The sequence below is a fragment of the Idiotropiscis lumnitzeri genome, chromosome 10, assembly GCF_059441095.1.
Source record: "Idiotropiscis lumnitzeri isolate Australia: NSW breed Sydney's pygmy pipehorse chromosome 10, RoL_Ilum_1.0, whole genome shotgun sequence".
NCBI lineage: Eukaryota > Metazoa > Chordata > Actinopteri > Syngnathiformes > Syngnathidae > Idiotropiscis > Idiotropiscis lumnitzeri.
Window position 1 is genome coordinate 21,094,184 of NC_142400.1, and position 27,422 is coordinate 21,121,605.

The 27,422-nt window shown below is 40.8% G+C and overlaps 3 protein-coding genes across 5 annotated transcripts in view; 1 reads left to right on the top strand and 2 right to left on the bottom strand.

Annotated features, from left to right (window-relative positions):
* Positions 1 to 9,770, bottom strand: part of elovl4a (ELOVL fatty acid elongase 4a) — an 11,143-nt gene extending 1,373 nt beyond the window's left edge. The window contains exons 1-7 of the mRNA XM_088306172.1: positions 9,507 to 9,770; positions 8,724 to 8,800; positions 4,278 to 4,465; positions 3,984 to 4,064; positions 3,386 to 3,557; positions 3,064 to 3,191; positions 1 to 250 (exon numbers count right to left, since the gene is read on the bottom strand). The exon at positions 1 to 250 is cut by the window's left edge and continues 1,373 nt beyond it. Coding sequence (XP_088162298.1) covers positions 1 to 250; positions 3,064 to 3,191; positions 3,386 to 3,557; positions 3,984 to 4,064; positions 4,278 to 4,465; positions 8,724 to 8,790 — 886 coding nt within the window. The 5' untranslated portion in view covers positions 8,791 to 8,800; positions 9,507 to 9,770. The remainder of the gene's footprint in view (positions 251 to 3,063; positions 3,192 to 3,385; positions 3,558 to 3,983; positions 4,065 to 4,277; positions 4,466 to 8,723; positions 8,801 to 9,506) is intronic.
* A 758-nt stretch (positions 9,771 to 10,528) lies between these two features.
* On the top strand, positions 10,529 to 21,201 carry prelid3a (PRELI domain containing 3A). 3 transcript variants are annotated; one of them, XM_088306539.1, is made up of 7 exons: positions 10,529 to 10,661; positions 14,536 to 14,704; positions 14,788 to 14,877; positions 17,893 to 17,963; positions 18,685 to 18,787; positions 18,952 to 19,026; positions 19,115 to 21,201. In XM_088306539.1, the coding sequence occupies exons 1-6, from the start codon at positions 10,645 to 10,647 to the stop codon at positions 19,009 to 19,011; spliced, it is 510 nt and encodes a 169-aa protein (XP_088162665.1). In that variant the 5' UTR covers positions 10,529 to 10,644; the 3' UTR covers positions 19,012 to 19,026; positions 19,115 to 21,201. The 3 variants fall into 3 exon arrangements, with proteins under 3 accessions (XP_088162665.1, XP_088162664.1, XP_088162666.1); XM_088306538.1 differs by lacking the exon at positions 10,529 to 10,661 and adding an exon at positions 11,219 to 11,550; XM_088306540.1 differs by lacking the exons at positions 10,529 to 10,661; positions 18,685 to 18,787; positions 18,952 to 19,026; positions 19,115 to 21,201 and adding exons at positions 11,219 to 11,550; positions 18,191 to 18,661 and having other exon boundaries at positions 17,893 to 17,998.
* Positions 20,192 to 27,422, bottom strand: fbxo32 (F-box protein 32). Its single transcript, XM_088306536.1, has 9 exons — positions 27,145 to 27,422; positions 26,438 to 26,556; positions 26,183 to 26,232; positions 25,982 to 26,074; positions 23,647 to 23,740; positions 22,017 to 22,201; positions 21,744 to 21,926; positions 21,168 to 21,311; positions 20,192 to 21,080 (listed from the first exon to the last, which is right to left on the bottom strand). The coding sequence occupies exons 1-9, from the start codon at positions 27,255 to 27,257 to the stop codon at positions 20,991 to 20,993; spliced, it is 1,071 nt and encodes a 356-aa protein (XP_088162662.1). The 5' UTR covers positions 27,258 to 27,422; the 3' UTR covers positions 20,192 to 20,990.

A 27,422-nucleotide genomic window follows, 5' to 3' on the forward strand; every position in this document is an offset into this window, starting at 1 on the left:
TCCCCGCTCCCACGCCATTGGCGGCCTTGTTGAGTCCATTGAGGGCTCCGTTGGAGATGGCTCTGCCTGCCTTGGAGGAGGAAGCATCGCGCCTGGGCTGCTGGCGCCGGTAAGTCTGGTAGTAGAAGTTGCCAAAGAGGACGATGAAGGTGATGGCATAGCAGATGAGGGAGTAGTGCATCCAGTGGGGGAAATCACAGTTGACGTAGAGGGACAAAGCCGTGTGGCCGATGGTGACGTGGAACTGGATCTGAGACACAAGCAGAACATCAGATTGCATTACAGATTTGCAGATTAATAAATTCATTCATAATATTTAATTAAAGTAAAATTATTATAATTAACAAGAGGTCACCTTTGATAAGGAAAGAACTGTGTGAGGGTGTATTGTATGTTTCTCTTGCCTCCAATGTTTCATTCAGAATATGACACCAGCATGGGGCAATCCCATTCGAATCATTCTAGAAATAATAGCACCCGCGTCACAATTTTGGTTCCACACGGACTCACGATCGGCAGCTGGAACGCAGTCTCCAATTGCCCACATCAGGCACACACGCCATCATCCGAAAGCTTTACGTGCCAATGTCATGCTCTAGCCAGTCTAATTTCTGTTTCTGCGTGTCAAGCACAGCGTACTTGGCCGTGCACTCTGTACCGAATTGATTTCGATGTAGCGGGGATGCAGAATTAGGGATGTAGTGGGGACTGGACCGGAAAACACTCAGATCTCACAATGGCGCATAAAGGCGCAAACAGTGCAAAGTCAAGCAAAATACCCAAAAAGAAAGAAAACTTCATCGATGTGCACAATTAAGTCTGCACTTTGCGATAGACTTGCGAAAATAGGGCCTATGGAGTCAGATTTGTGTTGAGGTAATTTTTCGGGCACTAGGTGACATTAGACTTTCATGTTGGCCGTTGGTGACAAGAGTGGTACATTTATTTTTAAATATAAGAGCAAATTAATTGGAATGGGAAGCAACTCATGGATCCCTCTAGCCAATGTTCCTTTTAAGCAGCGCATATGCACGATGACGCACTGCTCTCAGCCCCTCAGCGCATGGCAAATATATACAATGCAACAACAAACAAATTTAACCAGAGCTGCATTTACATTTGTTACCATATTCGCCTCATAAAAATAAATTAAAAAGTTGATTGGGCACATGTGGTTGATGGCGCTTGAAAGAAAAATGAGTTAAAAAAAAATAAATGAAAATGGTCAGCGTGTAGGGGCATATTAGACTAAAATGTGCACCGGTGTCATGTATTCATTGCCACGTGGCCCTTGCCCACTTGGATAATTATTCAAAAGATGGGCATGAATGGTCCATTCCGCCGGTCCAGACAGATGGCCAATTTGGGGAAGGAAGACGAGAAGCTTTTTTTTTTTTTTTTTTTTAAAGGACGGCCTTAGCAAGGACAGAAGTGGGTTTTCTTCCATCCCTGTGAATTTGCCTCGTGTGACAAGTCGGCGAAAGATTCCGGTACGCTTTGTAACTATAGTTGTGTTAGGCATAATTTTGGTAAAAAAAAGCATCTCCCGATGTATATAATATAAATATTACCGCATTTAATAACATGGAGGCTATTAGTCCAAAGCGGCTAATGTATGTACAAATCTGTTTTTATGGCTAAATGTAGCTATTGTGGCGTTTAATCAGGTGTGTTTTGTAGTTTCGAAATTACGGTAGTAAGTGGATGTGAATAAGAAATTAACTAATTCATCTTTAAATAATGTTTCTGAATTATGAACACTCTGCCATAAGACTTTAGTCCTACTCGGATGTTTTTTTTGGGGGTGGGGCTACGACAGTGAAATGCAAGGACAGAAGTGCTTTAAAAGGACAGGGACACAATAGGATTATTTTATATCAAGACTAAGGATGGTGGGACGATGAAGTGTACCCAGGTCGCGGATAGAGGACGGATGGGCAAAATAGTGCAAAATATTGCAATAGAGTAAGATCCACCTATCCTCACTAGGATCCAGCCAATTGTAGGCTTTACAGTGATATTAATGTTAATGTACCTTACGAATGTAACATTACCCTTACGGAAGGCTTTGTCTCTGTTAATTAAATGACGACCAACGAGTTATGGCTTGTTTATTTCCTTAATGACAGTAAGCATTAACTGCCTGTAACATTTATTGCTCAGGATGTAAGTGTGTATATATATATATATATATATATATATATATATATATGTATATAAATATATATGTATATAAATATATATATATATATGTATATGTATATGTATATATATATATATATATATATATATATATATATATATATATATATATATATATATATATATATATATATATGTATATATATATAAACTTGGATAAAATAGGCTCAAATATATTGAAAAGGAACAAAAATGATTGCAAGGTGTTTGACGACATATTGGACGCAATATTGTTCAGTGTTCCTGCTGTCCACCCGTCATCTAACCAAACCTCATAGCCATCTGGCGAATAGAACCCTGATGAGTCAGAATACCTGAGCACAATTTAAGCATATTACCACTACGTAAGTGTCGATGGTCAATGCGTGGTGCTGAATTCTTGCAGCTTAGCGCTGCCTCAGTGCACGAGCTGCGAATGATCTCAATGGAGGGCTGAAGCAAGTCTTTTTGATGCCTGAGGCTTAACGACCAACTCATACCCTGGTATAGTAAATATACATTTGTGTACACATTTGAAATATTTCAAAGCCTTTACATACTGGGAAAAAGTAGTTAACTTCCAGCTGCACATGGTTAAAAATGTGGTCAACTGGCCTAATCTTCTACTCTTTTCTTAAAAAATCTTAGTTTAATGAATTTTAATCATCCACAATGGATGTACATGTCTGAATGAAATAAATACAACAGAACCAAAGGATTATTCAGTGCAGCATGGAACATGCATAGTATTATTTTTTCCATAAGTAAAACAAACATGTAAAAATAAATTAAAAATGTGAGTTGGTTTCACAGAACATTGGAGTCAGATAAAAACGAATAAATAAATAATGATCTGAGTCTCATTGCAATGAAGCATTTTACCATCTGGATAATGGTCAGGTACTTTTTCCACCACAGGTACTTTTGGATCTTAGGACCACATGAAGCCAGGCCATAGTAGAGGTACATCAACACATGGATTGCTGCATTCATGTGCGCACCAAAAAAAGCTGAAAATATAACAAACATTCAAACAATTGATGAATTTGTCTCATCCATATTCAGTTTGATCATTTTTCTACGCAAATGGCTTATTGTTTTTTTTTTAAACTGAGAAAGACTGACATCTAGATTTATTCAGTATGGTGGTGAAGGATACTGGGTAAAATGTCTGCCAAGTGTTGTTGTAACATGAGCCACTCACACTGTCCTCCTGCCACCCATTTGATGCCGATCCACCAGAGCGTGAACATGGTGCAGTGGTGGTAGACGTGCAAAAAGGTAACCTGGCTGAACTTTTTCCTCAGGATGAAAAACACTGTGTCCAGGTACTCGATGCCTTTTGAGATGAAATACCACCACAGTGCCCCTGCCACCTGAGTGGGATACAGTGAAAGACTCAGAAATGCATAATTGGTTGAGTTTGGTGTGAAAAAAAATTGAGAGCCATTACCTCAACCACATAAAACACTTTTGACATGAGCTCGAATAGAGATGTTATCCAATCACGCCCTCTTAAAGATTTGTGTACTTGTGTACTTTATGTCATGGGAGCATTATTAAACATTGTTCTACAACCAGATCACCCGACCTTTGGCTTCTTTTGTTTCAGGGATTGCTACGTCATGAAGACAGATAAAACTTCACACCCTCTGTGACCCTTTTTCTTGTTAGGTTATTTTTAGCATGTAGAGTACTTGTTTTATAATATCCCCTCCATGAAGCCCTTTATATAAGAACATGTTAAATATTTGCAACAGTTGCATTATATACAATTCGGCACATTGGCTCCTTGCACTCACCCTAACTTCATTGGGGTCGTCTGAGTAGTCCACCCGTTGACAAATATAGCTGTAGCTTGCTGCCCGGGCTGCCATAAACAGCTAGCGGAACAAAATCATATATCATTTTAGTGCTGCCCATTTGGGAGATTAAACAGATAATGACAGACAATCAAGGAAGTGGAGGGAACGCATCCAAATAAAGACATGAACGCTCAAATAAGGTTCATTTAAATCTGCAGGACAAAGTTATCATCAAAATGGAAACGGATGACTTTATTGCGTAATTTAAAAAAAGGCACCGAAAACCTTTACCTCTTTAAAGATGAAGAAGTTGAGGAAGACCATACTGAAGTTGTAGACAATGAGTGTTTTGCGAAGCTGGAAGGGCTCCCTGTTCTTCATGTACTTGGGCCCGAGCCAGAGGAACAGCAGGTAGGATGTACTGATGGCTAAAGTGAGGAGCGGGTTGTCCATTAGGGGCCATTTCTCCACTCGCTTGTCTATAGGAAACATTTAGAACATTGAACAGGCCACCGTAAACACAGCTATTGGTTAATTTAACCAGTTATGTTAGTCCTTAACTCTACACACAATAGTCAAAATGGCTCTGACGTTGTACATTCAATTGTGCATCAACATTTTGGGGAAAAATATGGCTGAAAAGTTATACATAACATCAGATGTCTCAAACTTCAGCTAATGACGTATTAAAGAATTAACTCTGCTTTTCCTGATTAAATAGATGGAGGATTTCACGCTGAGCATATCAAGTGAGTATCAGTTTAGCGAGTATCAGAAACAAGTGTCTTGATTTACATTCAAGTGTCTTGATTTTCCTTGACTTTTTGTGTTGTTTTTCCCCTTAACACACTTTCAGAAATACTAACCACATTGTTGATAATGTCAAGTGTGAAAACCGTGTAGTTCATTTAATATTTTAAAGAAGGGACAGCATCAACAGGAGATTCATGTATGAAGGGGAAAAACAAGATCATTACCGGAAGTTATGAGAACAAAATAGACCGGTGTAAACAGATGTCTCAAAGATAGGGTTGTGTCAAAAATGGTTACCGGTAACTTCTTTTTGCACTTGTGTGGTCAGTAACAATGTGATGACGTTATATAAATTATCCATCTATACATTTTCTACGCTGTTTGTGGTCAAGAAACATAATGTTATGGAGGTTTTCCAATCAGATTTCAAGATGATGCATAGCACAGAGTGAGCTTTGTTTCGACTTTGTAATGATATCCTGTTGGCAAATGACACTGGAGACTATGTGCGTCTTGTTTCGTTGGATCTAACTGCAGTGATCGATACAGTGGACCACAGTATTCATCTGGCTCGTTTAGAGCCCCAGGTAGGCATTAGTAGCGGAGCCCTGTAGTGGTTCAGATCCTATTTGGCTGGCAGGACTTTTTGTGTTAACCTAGGTTGCGCTGAGTCTCGCTCTGCCCCTCTGTCATATGACCTCAACCCCAGAGACAGGAAAGCCCGCCTTAGAGACCCCAGACTCTGCTTCCTCATGGGAGAACATGTCAGTGAAATTGAGGAGGTCTTCAAAGTATTCTCTCCACCAATTCACCATGTACCGTGCTGAGGTCGGCAGCACTCCATCCCCACTATATACAGTGTTTACGGTGCCCTGCTTTCCTCTCCTGAGATGCCAGATGGTGGACCAGAATTTCTTCGAAGCTGTCTTCTCCATGGCCTCGCCAAACTCCTCCCACTCCCATGTTTCTGCCTCGGTAACCACCAAGGCTGCATTTCACTGGGCCAGCCGGTAGCCCATCAGCTTCCTATCGAGTCCCACAGGCCAAAAAGGCCCGATAGGACTCCTTCTTCCGCTTGACATCATCTCTCATGGCTGGCGTCCACCAACAGGTCCAGGGGTTTTCGCCACGGCGCAACAATAGAGGTACAGAACCTGGTCCACTCTCACTCAATATCCCCTGCCATGGGCAAAGTTCTGCCGGAGGTAGGACTTGAAACTCTTTCTGACACGAGATTCTGCCAGACATTCCCAGAAAACCCTCACAATGCGTTTGTGTCTGCCAGGTCAGAACGGCATCTTCCCACACCTTTGGAGCCAAACAACTACCAGTTGACAGCTCAACCCCTCTCATAACCTGAGTGTTTAAAACAACCAAATCCGATGATACATCCGACCCAATCATCGACTGTGGCCCAGGGTGTCCTGGTGCCAAGTGCACATATGTTTATGTTTGAACTTTGTTATGGACAATCCGTGACGAGCAAAGAAGTTCGGTAATAGAACACCGCTCTCATTCATCCCAATCATAACACAATACAATACAATACAATTTGATTTATATAGCGCATTTCTTAACAGCTGGTGCTGTAAAAAAGCACTTACCATATGCCGTCACATAAATTAACAGGTAATTAGAACACAAATTAAAACACAAAACACATTTACGATCGATACCAGAATAATAGCAGAACAGCAACAGTCTCATGTTGAGTCGAAAGCTAAAGAATAAAAATGTGTCTTCAAACGGGTTTTAAAAATGGACAGAGAGAGGCTTGCCTAACATTTAATGGAAGCTCATTCCATAAGGAAGGACCGGCAACTGAAAAGGCACGATCCCCCTGAGGCTGCGCTTAGTCCTCGGCACCTCCAGCAGCATTTGGTCCACAAACCGGAGGCAACGGGCAGGTGCGTAGGGGTGGAGGAGCTCAGAGAGGTACACTGGGGCGAGGCCATTTAAAGATTTGCAGACAAACGGAAGTATCTTGAAGCGAACCCTAAAGTGCACTGGGAGCTATTGCCCATGTGATCATAGAGGTCACCCAGCAAAATGTTAGAGTCCCCAGAAGAAGCACTCTCCAGCACTCCTTCCACAGACTCCAAAAAGGGTGGGTACTCTAATTGGTAGTTTGGTCAGGAACCGTCCCCACAGGCGAATGTGGACAGATGTTACCCTCTCGTCAACCGGCGTGACCCCCAATGTACAGGCCTTCAGCTCATGTAAACTAAGTGGATAATCATGTGAATTCTGAAAGCAGCACTCTTCATGTTATGCCTCCTAAATTTTGAACCTTGAACAACGTTGCCTACTGCCCGAAGACAGCTGGGATAGGGTCCAGCACGCCTGCGACCCTCGTGAGGATAAACGGCTTAGATAATGGATGGATAATTCCGGCTGATATCAGATCTATATCAATTTCAGACAGCACACTTGGCTGCAAAATTGGTATCATATCAGAAGCGAAGAAGTTAAACTATGGGCATTTCATCAAGCAGTGTTATGGGTTGGTTAATTAATTCTCTCAGTTGCTTTTTTGTCACGTTTATTCTGTCATATAGGCTTGGGCATGGACTTTGTTAGAACATCAAGTTTTCATCCATGCCTTTTGCATCATTTTTTGTATGTTTTTTCACTTCCATGTCCTGTCTACTTCTGGATTCAAATTATGTTGGTCACATAACATGAAGTACTAAAATTGTATTATTAACAACTCAGAATGTTAACGTTTCTTCAGCATTTGTTCGGATTGGTGCATCTCCCTGCCACTTAGTATATTCCTCAGCATGACGAGTTGACTCATGACATCTTGATTTTTATGAGTAGCGCAACATTCTCTATGGATTCAAGACAAGTCAGGTGTGTCTGTGCGCAACAAAAAAAGATTCCGTCTCCTGTTTTTCTTGAAACTGGCTTTTGTCATCGACTACCTTTGTCTTCAGAGCAAGTTTTGAAAAAAACATGACTGGGTGACAGGATATCTTTTCCTCTAAATTGGTGTTACTTACAAATTCTGTTTCGATGAGAGCTGTCATGAACCCATGGTTGATTTTTAAAAATCCCAGAGCAACGGTACAGCAAAACATGTTGGGGCTGCACTGACGTTATACTTTGATGTGAAGTGGATGCCAGGTCGCAAGTCTGAAACCCTTGCCTGTGATCTACAGTAAATCTTTCCAATCTACCTCATACACAGTACATTCGAAATCCGCTGAAGGTGGTTTCAGTTATTTTGGTCCAATGCTGTGGAACATTTTGCCCTTGGAAATCCATTCATCTCCAACAATATCTCCTTTTAACATGTCCGCCTCTCAGTGCAGATGTCAGGGGTTCGTGTCCGTTCGGGGCTTCCCTTGTGGAGTATGCATGGTCTCCCCATTCCTGCGTGTGTTTCCTTCAAATACTCCAGTTTCCTCCCACATTTAAAAAACAAGCATGGTAGATTAATGGAACATTCTTGATTGTGTGTATGGTTGCTTGTCTATGTGTGTCTTGCGATTGGCTGGCAACCAGTTCACTGTGTACAAGGACAGCTGGGATTGACTTTAAGCACACTCGCAACCTAACCGGCGGGTTAAAAAATAAATAGATGCATGCAATCTTAATATCTTGCCACAAGATTTTAATTAGTTTTCTTATTTATTTGTTATTTATTGTATTGTTTGTTTTAAAATGCATTTCAAATGTATTGCCATCTTGCGATTTATTTTGAAGCACTTTTAATTCATGCTTGACATACGAAATTGTGCAGTGCAAATAAAATTGACATTGACACAAAAAAATCGTTAAATAATCTGCAATTGATTGTAGCTGTCAAATGAAAAGCATGTATGCCTGTTGGGCCTGCACTGTATTTGTTTTCTTATTATTATTATAATTATTATTATTATTATTATTATTATTATTATTATTATTATTGTTGTTGTTGTTGAAACCATCCATAGTTTTCTTAGTTTGCATTGTGTAACAAAATACCATCATAATTACCTGCAATGGTTAAGGTCCATTTGTAGAATTCTATGGTGTCATTTATCAGATGTGTGACAATCTCCATGTCTGATGACCTAAAATGAAGAAAACAGCGAAGTGACTTTTAAACTGTAAAGCTATCCAACATGAATCTTATTCACATAATATCAATACATTATGGTCCGGAAATCATACTTGCTAACTCTGTGTCTACTTGTTAATGTATGAGAATAGTGAGAAGACCACTCCACAGACAGGCCACGGGCCAAACACGATGGATGCTCTATATGCTGCTCTAGAAGGTTGAATGAGCACAAAGACAGTGAGCATGTGCTGGGGCAGCCCATGTGTCAGCACATTTTTTCAGACAGAACACGACCACAGGCGGCAGATGCTAGGAGGAGAACGAGGAGGATGAGGAGAGGAAGCATAGTCAACAGTAAAGATACATTTGGCGAGATTTAATGGTCCCTAAAAAAAGGAGACACCCACCCCCAACCACCTCATCACTCCAAAGCAGCATCCTGCTGCAGCATCCGCCATCAGCCTCTTATTGTTTCAATTTTTCCCAAATAAACCCCAAATCACCATTAATGATATTGCGAATGGTTTAATATAGCGCAGAGGCAATATGATGCTGCACATTTGCATTATGCGGCATGCAGTCGGGCCTTCACTTCGGAAGGATGAACGCTACGTCCAGCTTCGAAAATCAAAATGACTGTCGTTACAACAGTTGTGCACGTACAACACAAAATGAAATTCTATCTCTTCCTTTCCACCAGTTAGGAAACCCATTACCTCTTTGTGTTGTTTGTATCCGTCTATGATGACATTCAATGCAAGGTCATGCAGCGTAAAAGTGGTCCCTCCTCCCAATCGGCCGATGCGCGTTTTCACTTTCTTTATTTTTTTGGGGAGTATCCGTTGCTCAGCATCCGCGGCGACTTAGATGGCGATGGCATGAATGTGGCGTACTGGAGCCTCCCTGCGCCGTCGGTTTGCCTTACAATTCTACCGAACCTTCGCAGCTGCTTCGTCAAGTTACCTCCTCACACACGAAACACACACTATTTAACTATGCTGCGTCTGCGGAATATTTCAAAATAAAGCAATATTCTGAAAAGCGAGTGCACAGTGGTATAAACAGTAACGGTTACTTTTACTTTCACAAACGTTCCCCTATTTCCGATTTTTGTGACTCCGTTGATTATGTGGAACTTTCATTAATTTCACCCACCCAGCACCGACGCACACACACACAAACACACACACACACACATACATACATACATATATATATATATATATATATATATATATATAATGCGTAGAGAGCACGTCCGCGGCGTGATGAAACGGACTTATATACGAATGGGCCATCGTTGGGCCCCTCACAGCTGAAGCCAGAGGGCAGCCATTTTATGTTGCCTCTGTTCCTAACAATTTATGTTATTTTATTGCAGAAAGAAATGCGTACGATAGGCTCGGGTCCCCGTGTGGCGTAATGACAGCCTCTCATTTTGACGGTTCTGGCGGTGAGATGGTGCACTCATTATGTAGCACTCACAGAGACATACATCATAAGAAAACATTGAAAATATTGCATTCATTTTCCTACCAATGAAATGCGTTTGTAGCGCTTCTCACTGACTTGTTGGTATAACTATATGCCATACATTTTTTTCACCAACCGCCGGAGTGAAATCAATATATTTAAATTGGGTGGTCTTTGCGATTGGCAACGTAAAACGGCCGCAGGTGGCTTCACTCCTCCCATCGGCATGTATGTCTATTCATATACAAGTCAGTGCCTGAGGAAAAGGGAGACGGTACTTCGAGCATGCGCACAAAGGGGACGGATGCAGTACAAGTGCCCCGCTGACATCGTCAAGCCGGACAGACGCACTCGATCCAACACAAGACTGAAGTTTTAACAATGAAAGAAAGAAAAAGGTGAGACACGTACCAAGATTATTACCAGGAAAACACAGTCCAGTACGACCTTCACTCATGCTGTTTTTGTTTTGTTTTTTTAATCAAAGTTGCAACTAATTTTCCTCCCATGTCAGTTTGTTAAAATCATCTATGTATTCATTTCGTAATCAATATTATTAATTTACCTAAAAAAATGTGTATTTAGTAAATAAAATAAAATTATTTGTAGGCTTAGACTGGACGTGTTCATTTAACATTAACTTATTTTACTACATAATTGGTTGCTTCATTATAAACACAATTATTATATTATCAAAATAATCTACAGACATGTTACACTTACACATAACCTCACAGCTCTGAGGCAGGGGTGCAAGCCACTTGCACTGGGTTACTGTCAGTCCTCATCAAGGGTTAAGTTCTTGCATTTAAATATGTGTAATATCATGTTAAAATCAGTTTCCTTGCTGCGACATTAACTACATCATGCTACATTATCATCTGATGGGTCTCATTCGAAAATTTATAGGGCACACGAGAAAGTTTTATTTTGAAAATCCGACGTGACTCAAACATCTAGCTCAATCTGACTTTACTTTAGATGGCGACAACGCCGGGTCGGTTTTGCTCCTCGTTTTCCTCGTCGTTTTCCTCCTCCTCGCTGTAACACCTTCCCTGCCTCCTGCTCCCGTATTTCGGGAAACAAGGTGATGCGTCTGCAAGTGTTTCTTCTACACGGTTGATGCTCGGAGGGAAGCGAGCATCTGGACTCACTGAACTGATGGTGGTGGTCCCAGGGCCCAACTTAATTACTGATTATACCCATAGCAGGTTATGGTCTGCTGAAGAGACAAGGTCACTCTCACTAAAAAAACATGAAGCTTTGGAGCACAGAGCATTCTTTCAGGTACTGTTTTTGATTGTTTGTTTGTTTTTAATTAAGAATTCCACATAAACAGTGACTGCTCAATGGTGTTATAAGTGTAAACATAGCCACGTTACTTGTCATCAATACATAACAATAAGCTCAGTGAGTGTTGATAAGATTCACGTGAAATAAGTGTAAACAAACATGTTTGATCAATACGAAATAAATAAAGGATCAAGTGTCCCGGTTTTAGATGAATGGATTTTTCAGGAAACTTTCACTGGCCAAACCTCTAGGTATCTGTGGTGCCGAGTTAAATGTCTGAACCGGGTGGTGGTGTGCTGGGGTACGGTATAGACATGGGCACTTTTGCCTCACGGTTCTGAGATTTAGGTTTGAACTGCTAAAGAGGAGTTCCTGTGTGTAATTTGGCTGTTATTTCTATGGTTGTGTCAGTTTTCTCCAGGTACTCCAGTATCCTGAACATATTCCAAAAACATGCATGTTAGTTCAATCAAAGATTTCAAATTGCCCAAATGTGTGCGCATGAATGGTTGTTTCATCTATTTGTGTATGAATTGTGTACGGATGTGAACGTAAGTTTGAATGTTATTTTATCTATATTGTAAATGCCATCCGATTGGCTGTTCAGGGTGAAACCCCCATCTCTAGAGTCATTTGGTATTCGCTCCAGCTCATCTGTTTTAGAAAATGGATGGATGCATTTTTTCTGTGGTAAGGAAAGTGCACTGTGACACGCAGAGAACTGTTTCTGATATTCTGCCCCTATCATGCAGTTTGATAACGTATCCAAAATAGCCCAACAAACTACATCCACAACAATAAACATGTTGTCAAACGAATACAGTGAAACCCCGGTTATCGCGGTTCATGGGGACCGAGACCACCCGCGAAAACTGAAAATCCGCGAAGTAGAGGCGCCCCTTCAAAAATGCTTAAAAAAAAACCTATACAGGTATACAGTATACCCCCCTGTATACAGTACACCATATAGAATACGGGTAGAGAGAGAGAGAGAGAGTGAAATTCATGTTATAACAAAAAAAACCAAATTATTATTAAAACTTATTATTTTTTTATTCCCCAGCCATTATTTTTGTATTTATTCAATGACTTCTTTTTGTATTTATTTAATTACTTCGACTTTTACCTGCTGGTACGCCGTCCGGTGTGCCCTGTGAAATGAAAGGTGGCATTCTTAATTTATTCATTTATTCATTCATAACTGACAGCCTGGTGCTCCGCTCGTGCACGGGCGGAAGAGGTGCTCCTCTTCGGCTTAATTGTCACACACGCCGGACCTGCTCCCCCGAAGCGTGTCTCCGTTCGGTTGAACTCGGTTTCATTTCGCCCCGCTCGTGCCCCGGGCGGAAGGTGATCCTATTCGGCTTAACTGTGACGCGAGCATGCCCTCCTCCTCCGGAGCTTCCATTCGGTTAAACTTAGGGGCCGCTTGACACCGCCCGTGCCCGGGGAAGGTGCTCCTCTTCGGCGAAACTGTCACGCACGCCGTCCGGCCTCCTCCGGAGCTCTCGTACGGTCCCGAACTGAGCGAAATGTCGCCCCGCTCGTGCCCGGGCGGAAGGTGCTCCTCTTCGGCTTAACTGCCACGCACGCCGGCCGGAGCTCTGGTACGGTCCGAACCGTGCGAAACGTCGCCCCCGATCGTGCCCGGGGGAACGTGCTCTTCTTCGTCCACTCTCCTCTTCGCCCACGCTCTTCTTCGGCGCACGCCGGCCGTCTAACCGCTCCAGCGCCCCGTCGTGCCGCTCGGCGAAACTACAATGCCCCTGAATATTTTTTAGACCCGCGAAGCACTGAACCCGCGAAAGGTGAACCGCGAAGTAGCGAGGATTCACTGTATTCAGTTTCTAGTGGCACAAGTATCAGGCCACAGGGGTGCCCCTAGGATGAGCAATGGATTCCAGATACAAAGATCTCCACGTTGGCCAATCTGGCACAAATATCAGCCCATAAACCAGCACCTTTGTTTTTAAGGCCGTTAAGTTTTTCATTAGTATTGCCAGCCGCCATTGAATGGAATATAAGATATAAAATATAAGCTACGCCAGGTAAATTTGCGGTGAACTAATCAGCAACCAGCTTTGCTAGTGTCCGATGCTTGGCGCCCTCCAGAGGTCTCTTTCGGTCGTGCAAAAGCACAATCAAAGTAGCACATGGTTTTGGATGGCGGCTGGCAATACTCAGGATAGTTTACGACCTTCAAAACTAAGGGGCTGATTGGCCGACGAGATCTATGTATTTGAAATCCATTGCTCATCCTAGAGGCACCCCTGTGGCCTGATATTTGTGCCACTACAAACTGAATCTGAATATCGATTTGAATGTGAATTGCTTAACGTGAATATTTGAATTGTAAACTGAATTATTTCATTGAAAACTGAACTATTGAAATACATAAATAGTAGATGGAAAAATTCAGATTCAAATTAAATAATTATGCAATTTATGTAATTCAATAATTCAGTTTTAAATTCAATAATTAATTTTTCAATTCAAATATTCAAGTTAAGTAATTCACATTCAAATCGATGATATTCAGATTCTGTTTCTGGTGGCACAAATATCAGCCCATACACTTGGGCCATGTAACAGGCAGATGCTTGTGATTGAATGTTTGTATTATTGTTTATAATCACTCAGGTTTTATGATAAAAACGGATTAGGTCATAACTGGAAGATCACATTATATAACTAACCTGTTTTGTCAGCCGCTGTGTGTTGCAAACAAAATTCTTATTCCAGCAAAATATTCTGCTCAAATATCATGTAAATGTTGACGTTATACAAAACTACAGTATGCCAAATAAGATGACTATACATCAACAAATATGATCATGTTGTACCTCCCCAAAAGAGGGTGTGACCAAATCTTGTTTGGTCTGACCAACTGAAAAAGTGGATAGCACCACTGCTACCAGTGCAACAGTTTGTCGAGGGCTGAAGATTGCTTGTTTTCTTTTTGAACTTGTCTGTGTGAAGTTACCCATGGGAGACGGTGATCAAAGCCGCAATGAGGAAGTACCCTAACCCAATGAATCCGCACGTGGTGGGCGTGGACGTGCTGGATCGCCGCCTGGACGCAGAAGGACGCCTGCACAGCCACCGACTTCTCAGCACAGTGTGGGGCCTGCCGGCGATCGTACGAGCGGTCAGTGGTCATGCGATCACCATGCTCTGTTCACGGTATAGCTGTTCTCAGACGTGTTTCATTTCTTGCTTTTGTTTTTGTAGATACTGGGAACCAACAACCTGCAAACATATGTGAAAGAGCACTCCATAGTTGACCCCGAGGAGAAAAAAATGGAGCTGTGCTCGACAAATGTAAGATTGTTGAAAAGTTCTGAAGGAACTTTCACCGGTCCTTTTATCTTTACTGCTTGCAATGTTGTACTAACCATAACGACAAGAACTCTGCATATTCTCAGTTGAACGAATTAATGAATGCCAGGAAATTCAAGACACTACAGTGGAGCCTTTTTCTGCCCAATGCGGAGGGCTAATCTGTCCAAAATGGTTCCTGTTCTTGTACGCCTTGAGCTTCCCCCACACCGGAGGGCGGCTTTGCATAGCCCATATGACAATGTTTGACTCCACAATCTCAACTAAATTTGTGATCAAGAATGCAAAGAGATAGGAGGATGCTGAGCCAGGAGAATTGCTTTACTGAAGTCACCTATCTACTAATGCACAAAAGAGACAAAATCGTGTGAAGATTTTAACCCTTTAGTGCGCATTACAGTGTAAAATGATAATTGTTTTTTGACTCATTGGATTACTTCCCACATATTGCTGGGAGTTACTGCTCTAATTTACATTAAGTGGCACATATCTCTTCCAGACAGTAGAAAAGAAAAGAAAAAGAATAATATTACTAAAAATAGCAGTCATTTTGATGCAGTACAACAGTAAATCCCCAAAAAGATAACAATTTCAGCAATTTGGTAGTGTTCCAGCCCATTTAGGTCCGGGGTCTCAAACTCAACATATGTGGGGCCGGCCGCCCAAGATAATGGCTTTTTGTGTCAGGGTTGCATAAGGTGTTCGACAAAAAAAGGGGTTAAAAAAAAGGGCAACTAATCAAATTTTCTCAATCTTTATTGATAATAGTTAATAAAATTAGCACTTCTTCAGAACTTGAACAAGTGTGGTAACCTGGTCCTCTCCATCTCACTGAAACTTTTCATATTTCTTAGCATGTCTACTTGAGTAATAACGTCTGATTTCTTGAGCACTGCAACTTTCTCTGTGCTGTCAAGACATGATGGGGTGCACTGTGCCTAAGGAAAAAAAAAACAGTTTCCTGTTTTTCTTTAAATTTGCTGTTCTTGTCACCAACCTTTCTCTTCATGGCAGGTTTAAAAAAAGACACAACTGGGACTAAGTCACAGGCTATTATTTCCTCCCGCTTGGTGTCACCTCAGAATTAGCAGAGATAAACCATAAGTGATATTACAAAACACAAACAAACAAAACGCTCAGTGCAACGAGCAAAGAAAGGTGGGTGTGGCACTAACGTTAAACTTTGATGCCAAGCTGTAGGCCCAAAAATATCTTGCTGTGGACCTCAAATGGCCCCACGGGCCTGGTGTTTCAAACCTCTGATATTTTATTTATTTATTTTTTTTAAGAGAGATCAATTCCTGCAAAGTTACATTGTTGAGTAAATTGTTCTTTATTTGTTTCTGCCTTAATTGTGTTTATACAGTTAATTTTGCCCATTGGCAGTGTTTCCCAACATGTACTGAGCCAAAGATCATATTATATACACTACAAAATCCCACGACATCCATCCTTCTTGTGAACCTCTATTTTCGTGCTGGGGCTTATCCCAGCTGTCTTCGGGCAGTAGGAGGTATACACCCTGAACAAGTCGTCTGCCAATCGCAGGGCACACATAGACAACAATTTATTCTTGAATGCCCAGAGATTGTTGCGCTGTTCAAAATAAATCAAGACATTAGTCATTAGTCAACTTGTCATGTGCCAGGGAGATGAGAGAGAGGACCAAGGTCACCAAATCTGAAGAAATGCTCTGAAAAAATGTGAACATTCTGAGCTGTTGTTAAGATTTGATTCCTTGAAGCAAAAACGACACGGAAGTCAAGAAACAGAGACTCTTTACATACAAAAATACAAAGAAAGTCACAACGGAGAGCAGGACTGGATGCAGAAGGCATGGATGAAAACTTGATGTTCGAACGTGTCAGTGAGAAACGCCAGTTCAAGTACTAAGAGACATCAGGCCATGCCTAAACCATAGTTGACAAAATAAAGGTGACAAAAAAGGACCATAGCAACTGACAACATCAATGACCCAACCCAAAACACTGGTTGATGAAATACCTTTTTAGCTTCCGATACAATACCAATATTGCAGCCTAGCGTACTGTCTGATGCCGGTATCGATTCGATAGCAGGAATGATCCCCACTTTTTTTTTTATTATGAAATGTCAGAAGACTCTTGATCAGGCGGGACTAATGAAAAAAAGATTAATGGTCAGCAACAATAGATATGAGCAAACATGACCCATTTTTCCAAACATTTGGATTATGTGAATTCAACCTCAAAACTTGAGAATGTACAGCACTAAAATAAAATAAAGGACCTTGAGAAATAACCTGAATAAAGGCAATAAAAACAAATTATAGTCTTTGAAGTGCAAAATGACAACTCAGGTTTATTTCAGTACATTCAGAATCAAAGTTTTACATTCAGTATAAGGTGGGAACAAAGTCTGGAGTGGACCGCTTGTATATGAGTGCTAATATCAGAGTTTTTGGATATAGAGTGGTATAATCCCTTTCTCCGGGTACTCTGGTATCCTCCCACATTCCAAAGAAATGCATGGCAGGTTGATTGAACACTCTAAATCAGGGGTCTTCCATCCTGTTCCTCGAGGGCCGGTGTCCTGCTGGTTTTCCACCAGCTGTGTTGCAGCAGGGAGAGATGGAAAACCTGCAGGACACCGGCCCTCGAGGAACAGGATTGAGGAACACTCTAAATAATCCTTAGATGTGACTGTGAACATGGATGGTTGTTTCTCTCTGTTTGCTGTGTTATTGGCTGGCAAAAGATCCAGCACACCTGCGACCCTCGTTAGGGATGCGGCTTGGATAAAGGATGGACCGGTACAATCCAAGACTGTTGTTTTGGTTGATATTGCACCAATATCCGAAATGAATATTGGATAGGGACACCCCTCGGGGAGTTTCCACAAAAATACAAAGAGAACTTGACCAAACATACTCCGCTGTAGTCGTACCATCTTTTGGAAGAAATGCATTGAAATGGTTCCATATATTGAAATTTCAGTGAGTGTTGCTTTGTTCCACAGATTACTCTTACCAACCTGATCTCAGTGGATGAGAAGCTCCTTTACACACCTCACCCAGACAACCCGGAAGTGTCAGTTTCTTTCTTTCATTTCCATCTAGTTCCAGGTTGTCAAGCTCCAGTCCTGGAGGGCCGCTTTCCTGCATGTTTTCCATTTCTCCCGGCAGCAACACACCCGATTCAAATGAGCAGGTTACTTATCAGGCTAATTCATCAGAGCTTGCTTATGAGCTGATCATTTGGAACGGGTGTGTTGCAGCCGGGAGAGATTGAAAGCATGCAGGAAAGCGGCCCTCCAGGACTGGATCTTGACACACCTGATCTAGTTACTAAGTGCTTTTAGTGCTAAATATGATGTGTATTTTAAATCAAAGACTGTTCTAATAGCTTTCTTTGATCATTAAATATGATTTAAATTGAGTCATTGTTAGAGGATTTTTTTCTTGGAAACAATTCTCAAAACCTATTTAGTACATTTAGTTGTAAGTACCACAGTCCCGCAGTGTTGGTTTGCAAGGCCAAGCGGTAACTTAAGCAGGGTGTTTTGTTCTGAAATGATGTGCTAAAGATGTACAGCTAATATGGTACAGTGTTTGAATTTGGCTTTGCAAGATATGCAAATTAATTTTGGAAGTAAATAAAACGGAGCAAACTGAGTTAAAATATTTAATCGTGTGAATTAAAAAAAAATCTTGAGTTAATTTAATTTTGACAGTCCATATATATATATATATATATATATATATATATTTTTTTTTTTTTTTTTGCCTTACCTTTTTTTGGTGCTCCATAGCACCATCCTGACGCAGGAGGCCATTATTACAGTGAAGGGTGCAAGCCTGAGTAGCTACCTGGAGGGCATGATGGCAAGGAGAATGACTGCTAATGCCAGGAAGGTAAAAAGGCACACAGACGCACATCCACACACACACTCAATATCATTGCACGAAATTCTGTTATCAACGTCCTGTCAGGTCATTTGCTTTACTTCATCTGATTCTTTACAACATATGGCGTGTGTCTGTCCTTTAATCTTATTTTTCTATCTATGGCTCTCTAGGGTTGGGATGCTATTGAATGGATTATTCAGAACTCTGAAAGAGAAAATATTACTCTTTGACATTTACTACCTCTGGTAACCCTGAGCAAATATCTACTTCTTTAATAAAAACATATGTTACTTGCTTATGGATCAGCTAATTGTTAACACTTGACGTTTGCAGGACCGCCACCCCATAACTTGAGCAAGTGCCTCAGACGACTACATGGAGGAGTCTTTGTGAACTTGTCACGTGGCGCACGAGTTTACCTCTGGAGTACATGCACAAAGAGTGACTGGTGGAGTTGTGGTTCCAATCGGAGCAACTGCATGACCAAACTGTGCTCCATAGAAAAGCACTTTGAGTTCAACACACTGACTGAAAAGGGCACTCCTGTTATTTGACTAACACTTGATGAGGATGAACATATGGATGTGATATATAGATTCAATCATACATAATAACTATAAAACTTTTGCAGGTGATAAGAGTCCTGAGAAAAAAAGGTGCTTTTGATTTATATATAAAGAGATATACTGTACATATATTTTGCACGACAGAAGTATGAGGAAATAAGTAGCATGGTAGGGTTTAATTCCGCATTGTGTTCTCCAACAGATTTTTGTTCACATTAGGATAGAACACAGCTCCTTTTTAATGCATGGTTAGGCAGTGGTACCTCAAACTCTTTGCAACTGAGATCATGGATGAGGAAGGCTCTGGGAGAGGAAGGGCACGTCTGAAAACTGCTTAGCCTCATAACGCTGCCAGTGTGAGAGAAAGTGTGATCACTGCACCCTCATGATTTTGCACATGTGTAAAGAGCGAAGGCAGCCCAACCAAGCCATTGGTGGGAGAATATGATGGTGTTACAGAATTGAAAATGCTTAATAACACTCAATAAGAATCAACATTTTTGTTTAATAGTTACTAGCAGTGATGACTTCCATTTTTTGTCACGTCAACTACTACAACAAATCAATTGGTTGGTCTAACGTTTGCAATCATAACTACATGAACAGCAGATTGTGATGTTTTCTTTTGGAGCCATCTATTCATGGTTGTTTTCCGTTAAACGAAAATGCTGCCGTACTGCAGATGTAGTGGGTGCGTGATCTGAACTCTTATTTTCTCCGTAATGAATAGCTTGTTTTCAGTATTAACAACTGACTCTTGCTGTTTTCAATTTATCCAGTAGAGAGCGCTACTGACCTTTCCTCAAAGACAAACATACTTGTTTGCTGAATAAATACAAAGTGCTTCTAAACTTATGTTTATTTACACAACCAGAGACTTTATAGAACAAATGGCAAAGTATTTACATCAGTTGTCCTCAATTGGTTGAGCAGCGGTAAGACAAAGTCTGGACACAAGATCTTGCATTACTTTCAAACACTAGACAAGCTGAGCGACGAACCAAAATTTTAATAAATATGCAGCATGATTCTTTATCTTGTAGAAGCTCTGGTAACCAAGAATATATGTGATTGTGTTCATAATGATTAAACAATCAGAATCTGGAAAAATTACCACTGACTACACTGCACCAGTTTCAAGTTTTGCAATTAGGCACACCAAGTTGTATAGATTTCAATCACAAGTAATTGCAGTAGCAGCCACAGCATAAAATTAAAACCGCATTAGAAAAAAAAGGTATCAAATCTTTATAAAAGTGAAAAAGTAAAAAAACAAAAAAAAGAACATGGTGCACTGAAACTCGGTTGCTTACGTTTGACTTCTTTTCAGTACTGAAGCCTCTCGTAAAAGCGGTGCATAACTAAACAATACCCTCTGACCTGTAAAAACTGTACCCCCAATGTGATCAGCCTTAGCAATAATAAATCATTTTACAGATTTACTCATATGAATAATCTTCCAAATTCATGTGTTGAAAACCAACAAATTACTATTTGTGCATTTCCTCACTGCTCCCACATTTTGTACACTGATTATCATTCAACATTCCTTCCCGCTCTCTTTCACTCACTTAACACTGACACTCTTCCCTTTAAAAAGTAAAAAAACTAAATCACAATTGCATATTTGTTCCACTGCCTGATCAGAACTTAAAAAGGTTGATGAAGTCTTGAGGGGACAGGCCCATGGTGCAGCTTTCTGGGTTGTTGGCAGTGCATGGATGATTTGTGTCCTGTGGCAGCAAACGACAACACTTGAAATACTTCATAGACTATAGACCAACATTGTAAGTGTAAGCTAAAAACACAAATGTGGATACCTTCCAGAAAAGGATGTGACAGTGTGAGCAGAAGTGCAGAGTGTCACTGTACTGCTCTCGGCGAGGATAACAGCGGCACAACTTGAAGTACATCTTCTTCCATTCCAGGTGACCTTTGTCTGACACCATCAGACGCTTTCGGATCTAATAGAAGGACAACCCTTTTTAAGACACAATCTAAAAAAAAAAAATTGCACTTTTGTTTTCCTTTCTTGTACCCGCATTACAAAGTTGTTGTACACAGTAACCCACTTTAGGTTGGAGCTTAATGTTTTATCAAGCGCATTGGTGTAAACAGGGTGTGAGGTCACTGCATTGCCAGTACACACACACTCCTTCCACTGAATGAAGCGTGCTTTAACACAACTTGGGTATAAAGGGGCTAATTATAACTTTTAGAGATTTTTTGTGTTGTTTGCATTGCATTATACTACATATACAGGAAAACCGAAGCAGCATAATTACCTCTCATGATGCAACTCAATGTTGCTCTCATGGTGATTATGATTGAAATGATTTTTAGGATTATGCCGACTGGTCTAGTATATTTACAGTTGTGCTCAAATGTCCGCATACCTGTCTGTCTGTGAAGTGGTACTGGCAGAGTCTCTTCCAGAGCAGTCGGTCTTCAGCAAGACCTCCCAATTCTGGACAGACTTGGCCCAGACAGACCAAGTCCCTGCCATCTGACAGACGCTGCATGATGTTCAGCTGCAGGCTAGCGGGCAGCTCCATTAGCGTCATGCCCGTTGATGTTGGCTAAAAGGGCAAAAAAGTTTACATTTATTTTTTTTACTTAAGTAAATAATACTGTGAACATAAACCAATGTTTGATTTGTCATGTCGTACCCTGTTGATCTGGATGTTGTTTAGCTGCTGCTGCCACTGCAGTATGTTGTCCATGCGGTGCACCCACATGTTGATATTCCCCACCAGCACAGACTTGCCCATGTCCTGAACCAGACTGCACAGCGAGAGGTAGAGCGTTTGTAGCAGCTCCTTGATTGGACGCACGTTCTGCTGGTCATCGAGCACTGTGCCAGGAAAGATGACAGTGTGATTAATGAGTGATTTCTCACGAAGGACAAATTGACACACACGGTAATATATATTATAAAAGATTATTTTAAGGAACAGGCCCCCATTTGTAGCTAGAGTGGGGAAACTTTCTATAAAACTTTGGAGTGCTCCAGTAAGAATTTTTGCCAATTCATTCAGAATCTGTGATCTAGTTTATCCTTAAAGGGGTACTTGTCCCCAAATCAACTTTTGCTGATAAACTGTATAATCAGCTGTCGACTAATGCTGTCTAAATGTCCTTATTATCGTCCGTGTGAAGCCATCTTCAGGTTAAACACTGCACTGCATGTGGATTTGGCTTTCTGTCCTCTGATTGGACTAGCAGGGAGGTTTATTCTGCCACTTTAAGCGGCTCAGTCTCGTAACACACCTCTGTAGCGAGCTGAAGTTGGAATAGTAGGGTTAGCGAACATTTTCATAGTAATTCATACTTTAGTGATTTATTAGCATAGCACATATTTGTTTAGTTTATTTAGCTTAGCTTGTAGTAGTATAGAAATTATTTAGGTCATTGTTTGTCACTGCTGCTGACAATCATAGCCAGATCACACCCAACCCTCTCCCCACACAAGCCCAATGGTCCTCCAAGAAACAAGTCCGTTTTTTTAAATATTAGTGAAAGGTGACGCAAGAGTCTGGTCGGGGGGTGAGTAAGGTTTGTTAGGGTTGAATTCAGGGTTCTCAAACTACTTCAAGCATGTTTTGTGCACGGAGGACAACAGCATTGCAAAAATTGTCCAATGCTGATTTGGGGACTGGTTATTTTTGCTCAGTTTCTCCACATGTAGAATGGAACACAACTAATAAATGAAAGTAATTTTCTTTTGTCGACTTAATTTAAATTTAATTCTCAGGCATGTTCTTCTTTTTAAGTCAAATTAAACAATGTTGCCCAGAAAATAAGCAATATAATTGCCTTTTTAATCCAACTCAAATTTGATCACATTTTCAACAGTTTATCATAAGAAACTGACCTCCTTTGAAAAACTTCACTTTAAAACAGACATTTAAACTTAATATCAGGTAGAAATCCACTATAGCAGTCTTACTCCTTTTTTAATCAGCCATCTGAGCTTTAATGAGAAAGTTGAGCTGAGACATGGCTGTGCCATGAGTTATTGTGTCCCTAGGGAAACAAGATGCAGAACACATACACAATTTTATTGATGGGCTTATGAAAATATTTATTTCATGGAAATAGATTGTTAAATGTGTCCACACACCCCCTGCCATGTGCTTTCCCTTGTTCGGGTAACACTGCTTTAATGGATCTACTAACACATCCCTGATGGGAATACTAGTGAAGTATCAAAATGCCATTTGTCGACAATAAAAATCATTAAATGTAGAGAGTTACTGTATGATTAATGACTTTGATGAGAATCGTAACAAGGATCACCTTTCTGCACCACTCTCTCCAGAATATTCATGTAGTTCTTCTGAGCCACGCCGCTAAGTGAGGGGAGCTGTGACTTGGCGATAAGCTCCAGCAGCTTGAACAGACAAAAAAAAACACAGGAGAGGGAGAAAGAAGCATAAATTTAATACTGTCATCTACGCAACAATGTTCCACTGATTTGGTACTTAATGGGTTTGTATTGTACACAGAGTTCTCAAATAAAGAAATATACACATATGCGCACACCCCCACACGCACACGCGCACCCCCACACGCAGACACACACGCACACACACGCGCGCACACATACAGACACTCCTGATGAAAACAGTGTGGTTGCAGTCTGAAACTCATTGATGAGTGTTTTCATGAGCAAGAAGCTGCTGGGAAGCATTTGGCCCACAGCCTAGAGAGCCAGAAAGCTTTGCAAAACAAGATTTAATCACTCGCCTGCTGATCCTGTCAAGTGCATTATTTATTTGTGTGGGCGTGCGGGTGTGTGTGTGTGGGGGGGGGGGGGGGCGTGTGTGTGTGTGCACACAGTTATCATTTGACAACGTAGTAGGCTGGCACGGAACTCATGCCGTGACATCATGGAAGAACATGTTTAACCTTGGACATCAAAAAAGAGAGAAGGTCCTGAACCAAAGGAAAACCTACCTCGTTTAATGACACGAATCAAATGAAAAACACATTGTGTATAAAGTACTGTATAAAGAGGTTTTTCATCAATCCTCGTGCCCACTTCTTACACTTTGTTTGCTTACGCCTTATTCCTTTTTCCATTCCCTCCAGCTACATTCTTTCAGCCTAATCCTATGACCTTCGTCTTTTAGCAGCTCATCAAGTGCCCCGCGCTTTGTAGAGCAGCCGGGCAGAACAATGTGCATTTTCCGTATCTACTTTTAGCACCTGTGGCTCACGAAAACTGCCCTTCATAGCTCGCCGCTCGTCTCACATTTTTCCACAAACAGAAATGGTATTAAGAAGACCGCTTGCTATTATATAATGCCAGTAGAAATACATTTTAATGTTTCTTTCTACCTCCATAAAGTAAACTCTATTTGTCTTTCTCGACACAAGAGGGGAACCATTGAGTATCTCAGAGCAAAGAATTTCATCTGTGAAAATGAGTTGGAGTGAAATGGAGTAATCCGACATAGACAGGGAAAGCGGAGACCCAGAATGCTGGATGATCACAGACACACACATATTATTGTAACAATGGACCGTAAATGTTAGCTCTGAAGGCTACGTTAAAAAGGTTATTCCAAAACACATGACCTCCTACTTGCAAAAGCTGCATTTATTGATTGAAAGGCAAAATGGCAAGTATAGTACTTGTGACTATCTTCATGAAATATTGCAAAATAACGTTTTTTTTGTTGTTGGATTTTTTTAACAGAAAATACATAGAAAATGTTGACAGCAAGGGCAAAACCCACAGGGTGTGATTCACAAGATGTACATGTGTGGCAGCTCGGGCGGATGAGAGTCACAATCACCTGACTACCACCAGGTCTAGTTTCATGAGGCCTGTGCAGAGGGGTCTCACCTCACTGCGCATTTAAGCGCTCCCACACCAGCTCATTTGCAGCTCACGTGGGTTGACATGTGGAAATGTTTCACATCACTGGGGTGAGGCTTTGTGGGCAACCACAAAGATATTTGGGGCTATTTTACAATAAGGGTGAGAAGGTATCCAATGAATTTATTGTTGTAAAGACGCAATTAAGAATTAAGTTGATTAAATCTTACAATCCCTTAGATACGAACTACAACGATAAAAGAATTGCCAAATACTGAGCTCACGATTATTACCCCTCTGGTGCTTTGCTGGTTAGAAACAAGAGCAGATCATGATTAAATTAATAAGAATAAAAATAACATTTTATAATATGGCTCTATTTTGCCAGTAACAAAATCTGGAGTGACTGAAAAATCTATAGTACTAATAAAAGATAAGTATGGCAGTAGTTGAACCTGAGGGTTTATTCATAGTTTTTGTAACTTTAAAATTAACCTATGTATAAACAATTCACATGCCTTTTCTAAAAGTATTGTTGTAAATTGTTGTTGTAAATGTTTTGGCAACTTTCTTTTGATATTCTGCTTTGGCCAGACACCATTTCAACCCCCCAAGCATCAATCCATGAAGTGCTATGACTCATGCAGCTCAACATGCACTGGCTTGGTCAAAATCCTTAGCACTGCCTGCAGAGCATTGATAAGCGACACCCACCCTCTAAAAACTGTAACCCCTTCAGCGTAGCTAAACCAAACACATCAACAAACAAGGAAGACAACAACGTGAGAGAAAGAATGGAGGACTCACTCTGACGACATAATTGAACCTCCTTGTGTCCTTGATGGCGCTGCAGAAATCCAAGCGGTTGAACGCTTCCCCCAGCGTACAATATCCATGGCGCTGGCAGAATTTAATTAATGAGGTATTAGTTTACAATCATCCGCAGGACGAATAAATTCTCTCAAAATGTTGACATAAGCAATGACAAACGCTAAGGTTATGCATTACCTCCTTGGTGCTTCCTTTATGAACATAAATCCACTTTTCCCTGTGGAAATCTATGAGAAAGCGCAATGTTTGTATTAGTGGCCTGAAATAGAGTTAAGGAAATGGAGGGAAATGAATCCCCCAAAATGTTTTGAGAATCTAATGACTGGAATCAATCTTTTTTTTTTTTTTAATTACCTCATTAATAAATCCACGCTCAACAATAACAGAGACTATATAGTGATACAATCAGTCGGATGGTGGTGAGTGACTCACATGGGAGTTTGGTGTTGTTGTTCATGAGGTCTTTTTTCCTCTTCTTGGCAACCATGTCATAGCCCAGAGAAAGCAGCAAGTTCTCCTTGTTGAAAAACTCCTGCTTGTCTTCGCAGAAGCTACAAAACCACATGGAACACACGAATTACACCATGTGATTCCCAACAAGTACATCCTGAGAGCTCATCAACTATGGTTCAGGAAAATACGATTACACTTGATTGGACAGATAAGTATTTATTTACTACAAATGTCTTCATTTACCCATCTACACCAATGATGTATAGTGACAAGCAGAACAAGTTACTGCTTAGTGGCAGAAGGTAAATATTTAACCTGTGGATGTATCCTCTAGTTGTGCCAGAGTTTGCTTGAGGAAAAAACGTGCCTCGCCTCAATAAAGCGTTGTTTAACACCATTCGCTCTTAGACAACACAATATTTAAGGTCCAATCTCTCAATTTTCTAATGCAAAAATATTTGGATACATGGATACATTGGATAAATGTCACGTTGAAGAAAAAATGTTGGTGACATATCAAGTCGGTTTTTAAAGTGACTCACTCGCCATTAATAAAATGGATCAGATATGCTGATCTTGTGAGTCGTGTATTTAATGTTAACTTTATTCAAAATTTCACCCCTAAACCTTTTCCATCATATTGTTCAGACGTGGTGACGTTTTCGTTATGCAGATTAATGACGAACCTCTGCACGGAAATGTTGTTGTTTTTGTCGTCCGCTGATGTCTTCTTCCATCCCTCCTCGGTTTTAACCCAACATTGTCCCGGCGACCTCCAGTCCTGTCCGAGGAAAGGCATCCTTCACTTATTTGGGATTGAGTAAATGGGATAAATCAAACAAACAAATGAGCAAGCAAATCACTGGACGCGTTAATATATATTCCGCTTTGTTAGACACTTGTTCTTCAACATGTTCCTGCAGTGTTGTCATTGCGCAGCTTCTTATATGCTCCCGGAAGCATG

What these genes read in the sequence shown, in the direction of transcription:
- fbxo32 (XM_088306536.1), bottom strand. Translation starts at nt 27,257, where the DNA reads ATGCCTTTCCTCGGACAGGACTGGAGGTCGCCGGGACAATGTTGGGTT. An exon ending in GGTTCAATTATGTCGTCAGA is followed by an intron (nt 23,741 to 25,981) that starts GTGAGTCCTCCA and finishes TGTCTGTTCAAG; the next exon opens with CTGCTGGAGCTTATCGCCAA. An exon ending in GTCACATCCTTTTCTGGAAG is followed by an intron (nt 21,081 to 21,167) that starts GTATCCACATTT and finishes TTGCTGCCACAG; the next exon opens with GACACAAATCATCCATGCAC.
- prelid3a (XM_088306538.1), top strand. Translation starts at nt 11,519, where the DNA reads ATGAAGCTTTGGAGCACAGAGCATTCTTTCAG. An exon ending in AGCACAGAGCATTCTTTCAG is followed by an intron (nt 11,551 to 14,535) that starts GTACTGTTTTTG and finishes GTCTGTGTGAAG; the next exon opens with TTACCCATGGGAGACGGTGA. An exon ending in TGACTGCTAATGCCAGGAAG is followed by an intron (nt 18,788 to 18,951) that starts GTAAAAAGGCAC and finishes ATGGCTCTCTAG; the next exon opens with GGTTGGGATGCTATTGAATG.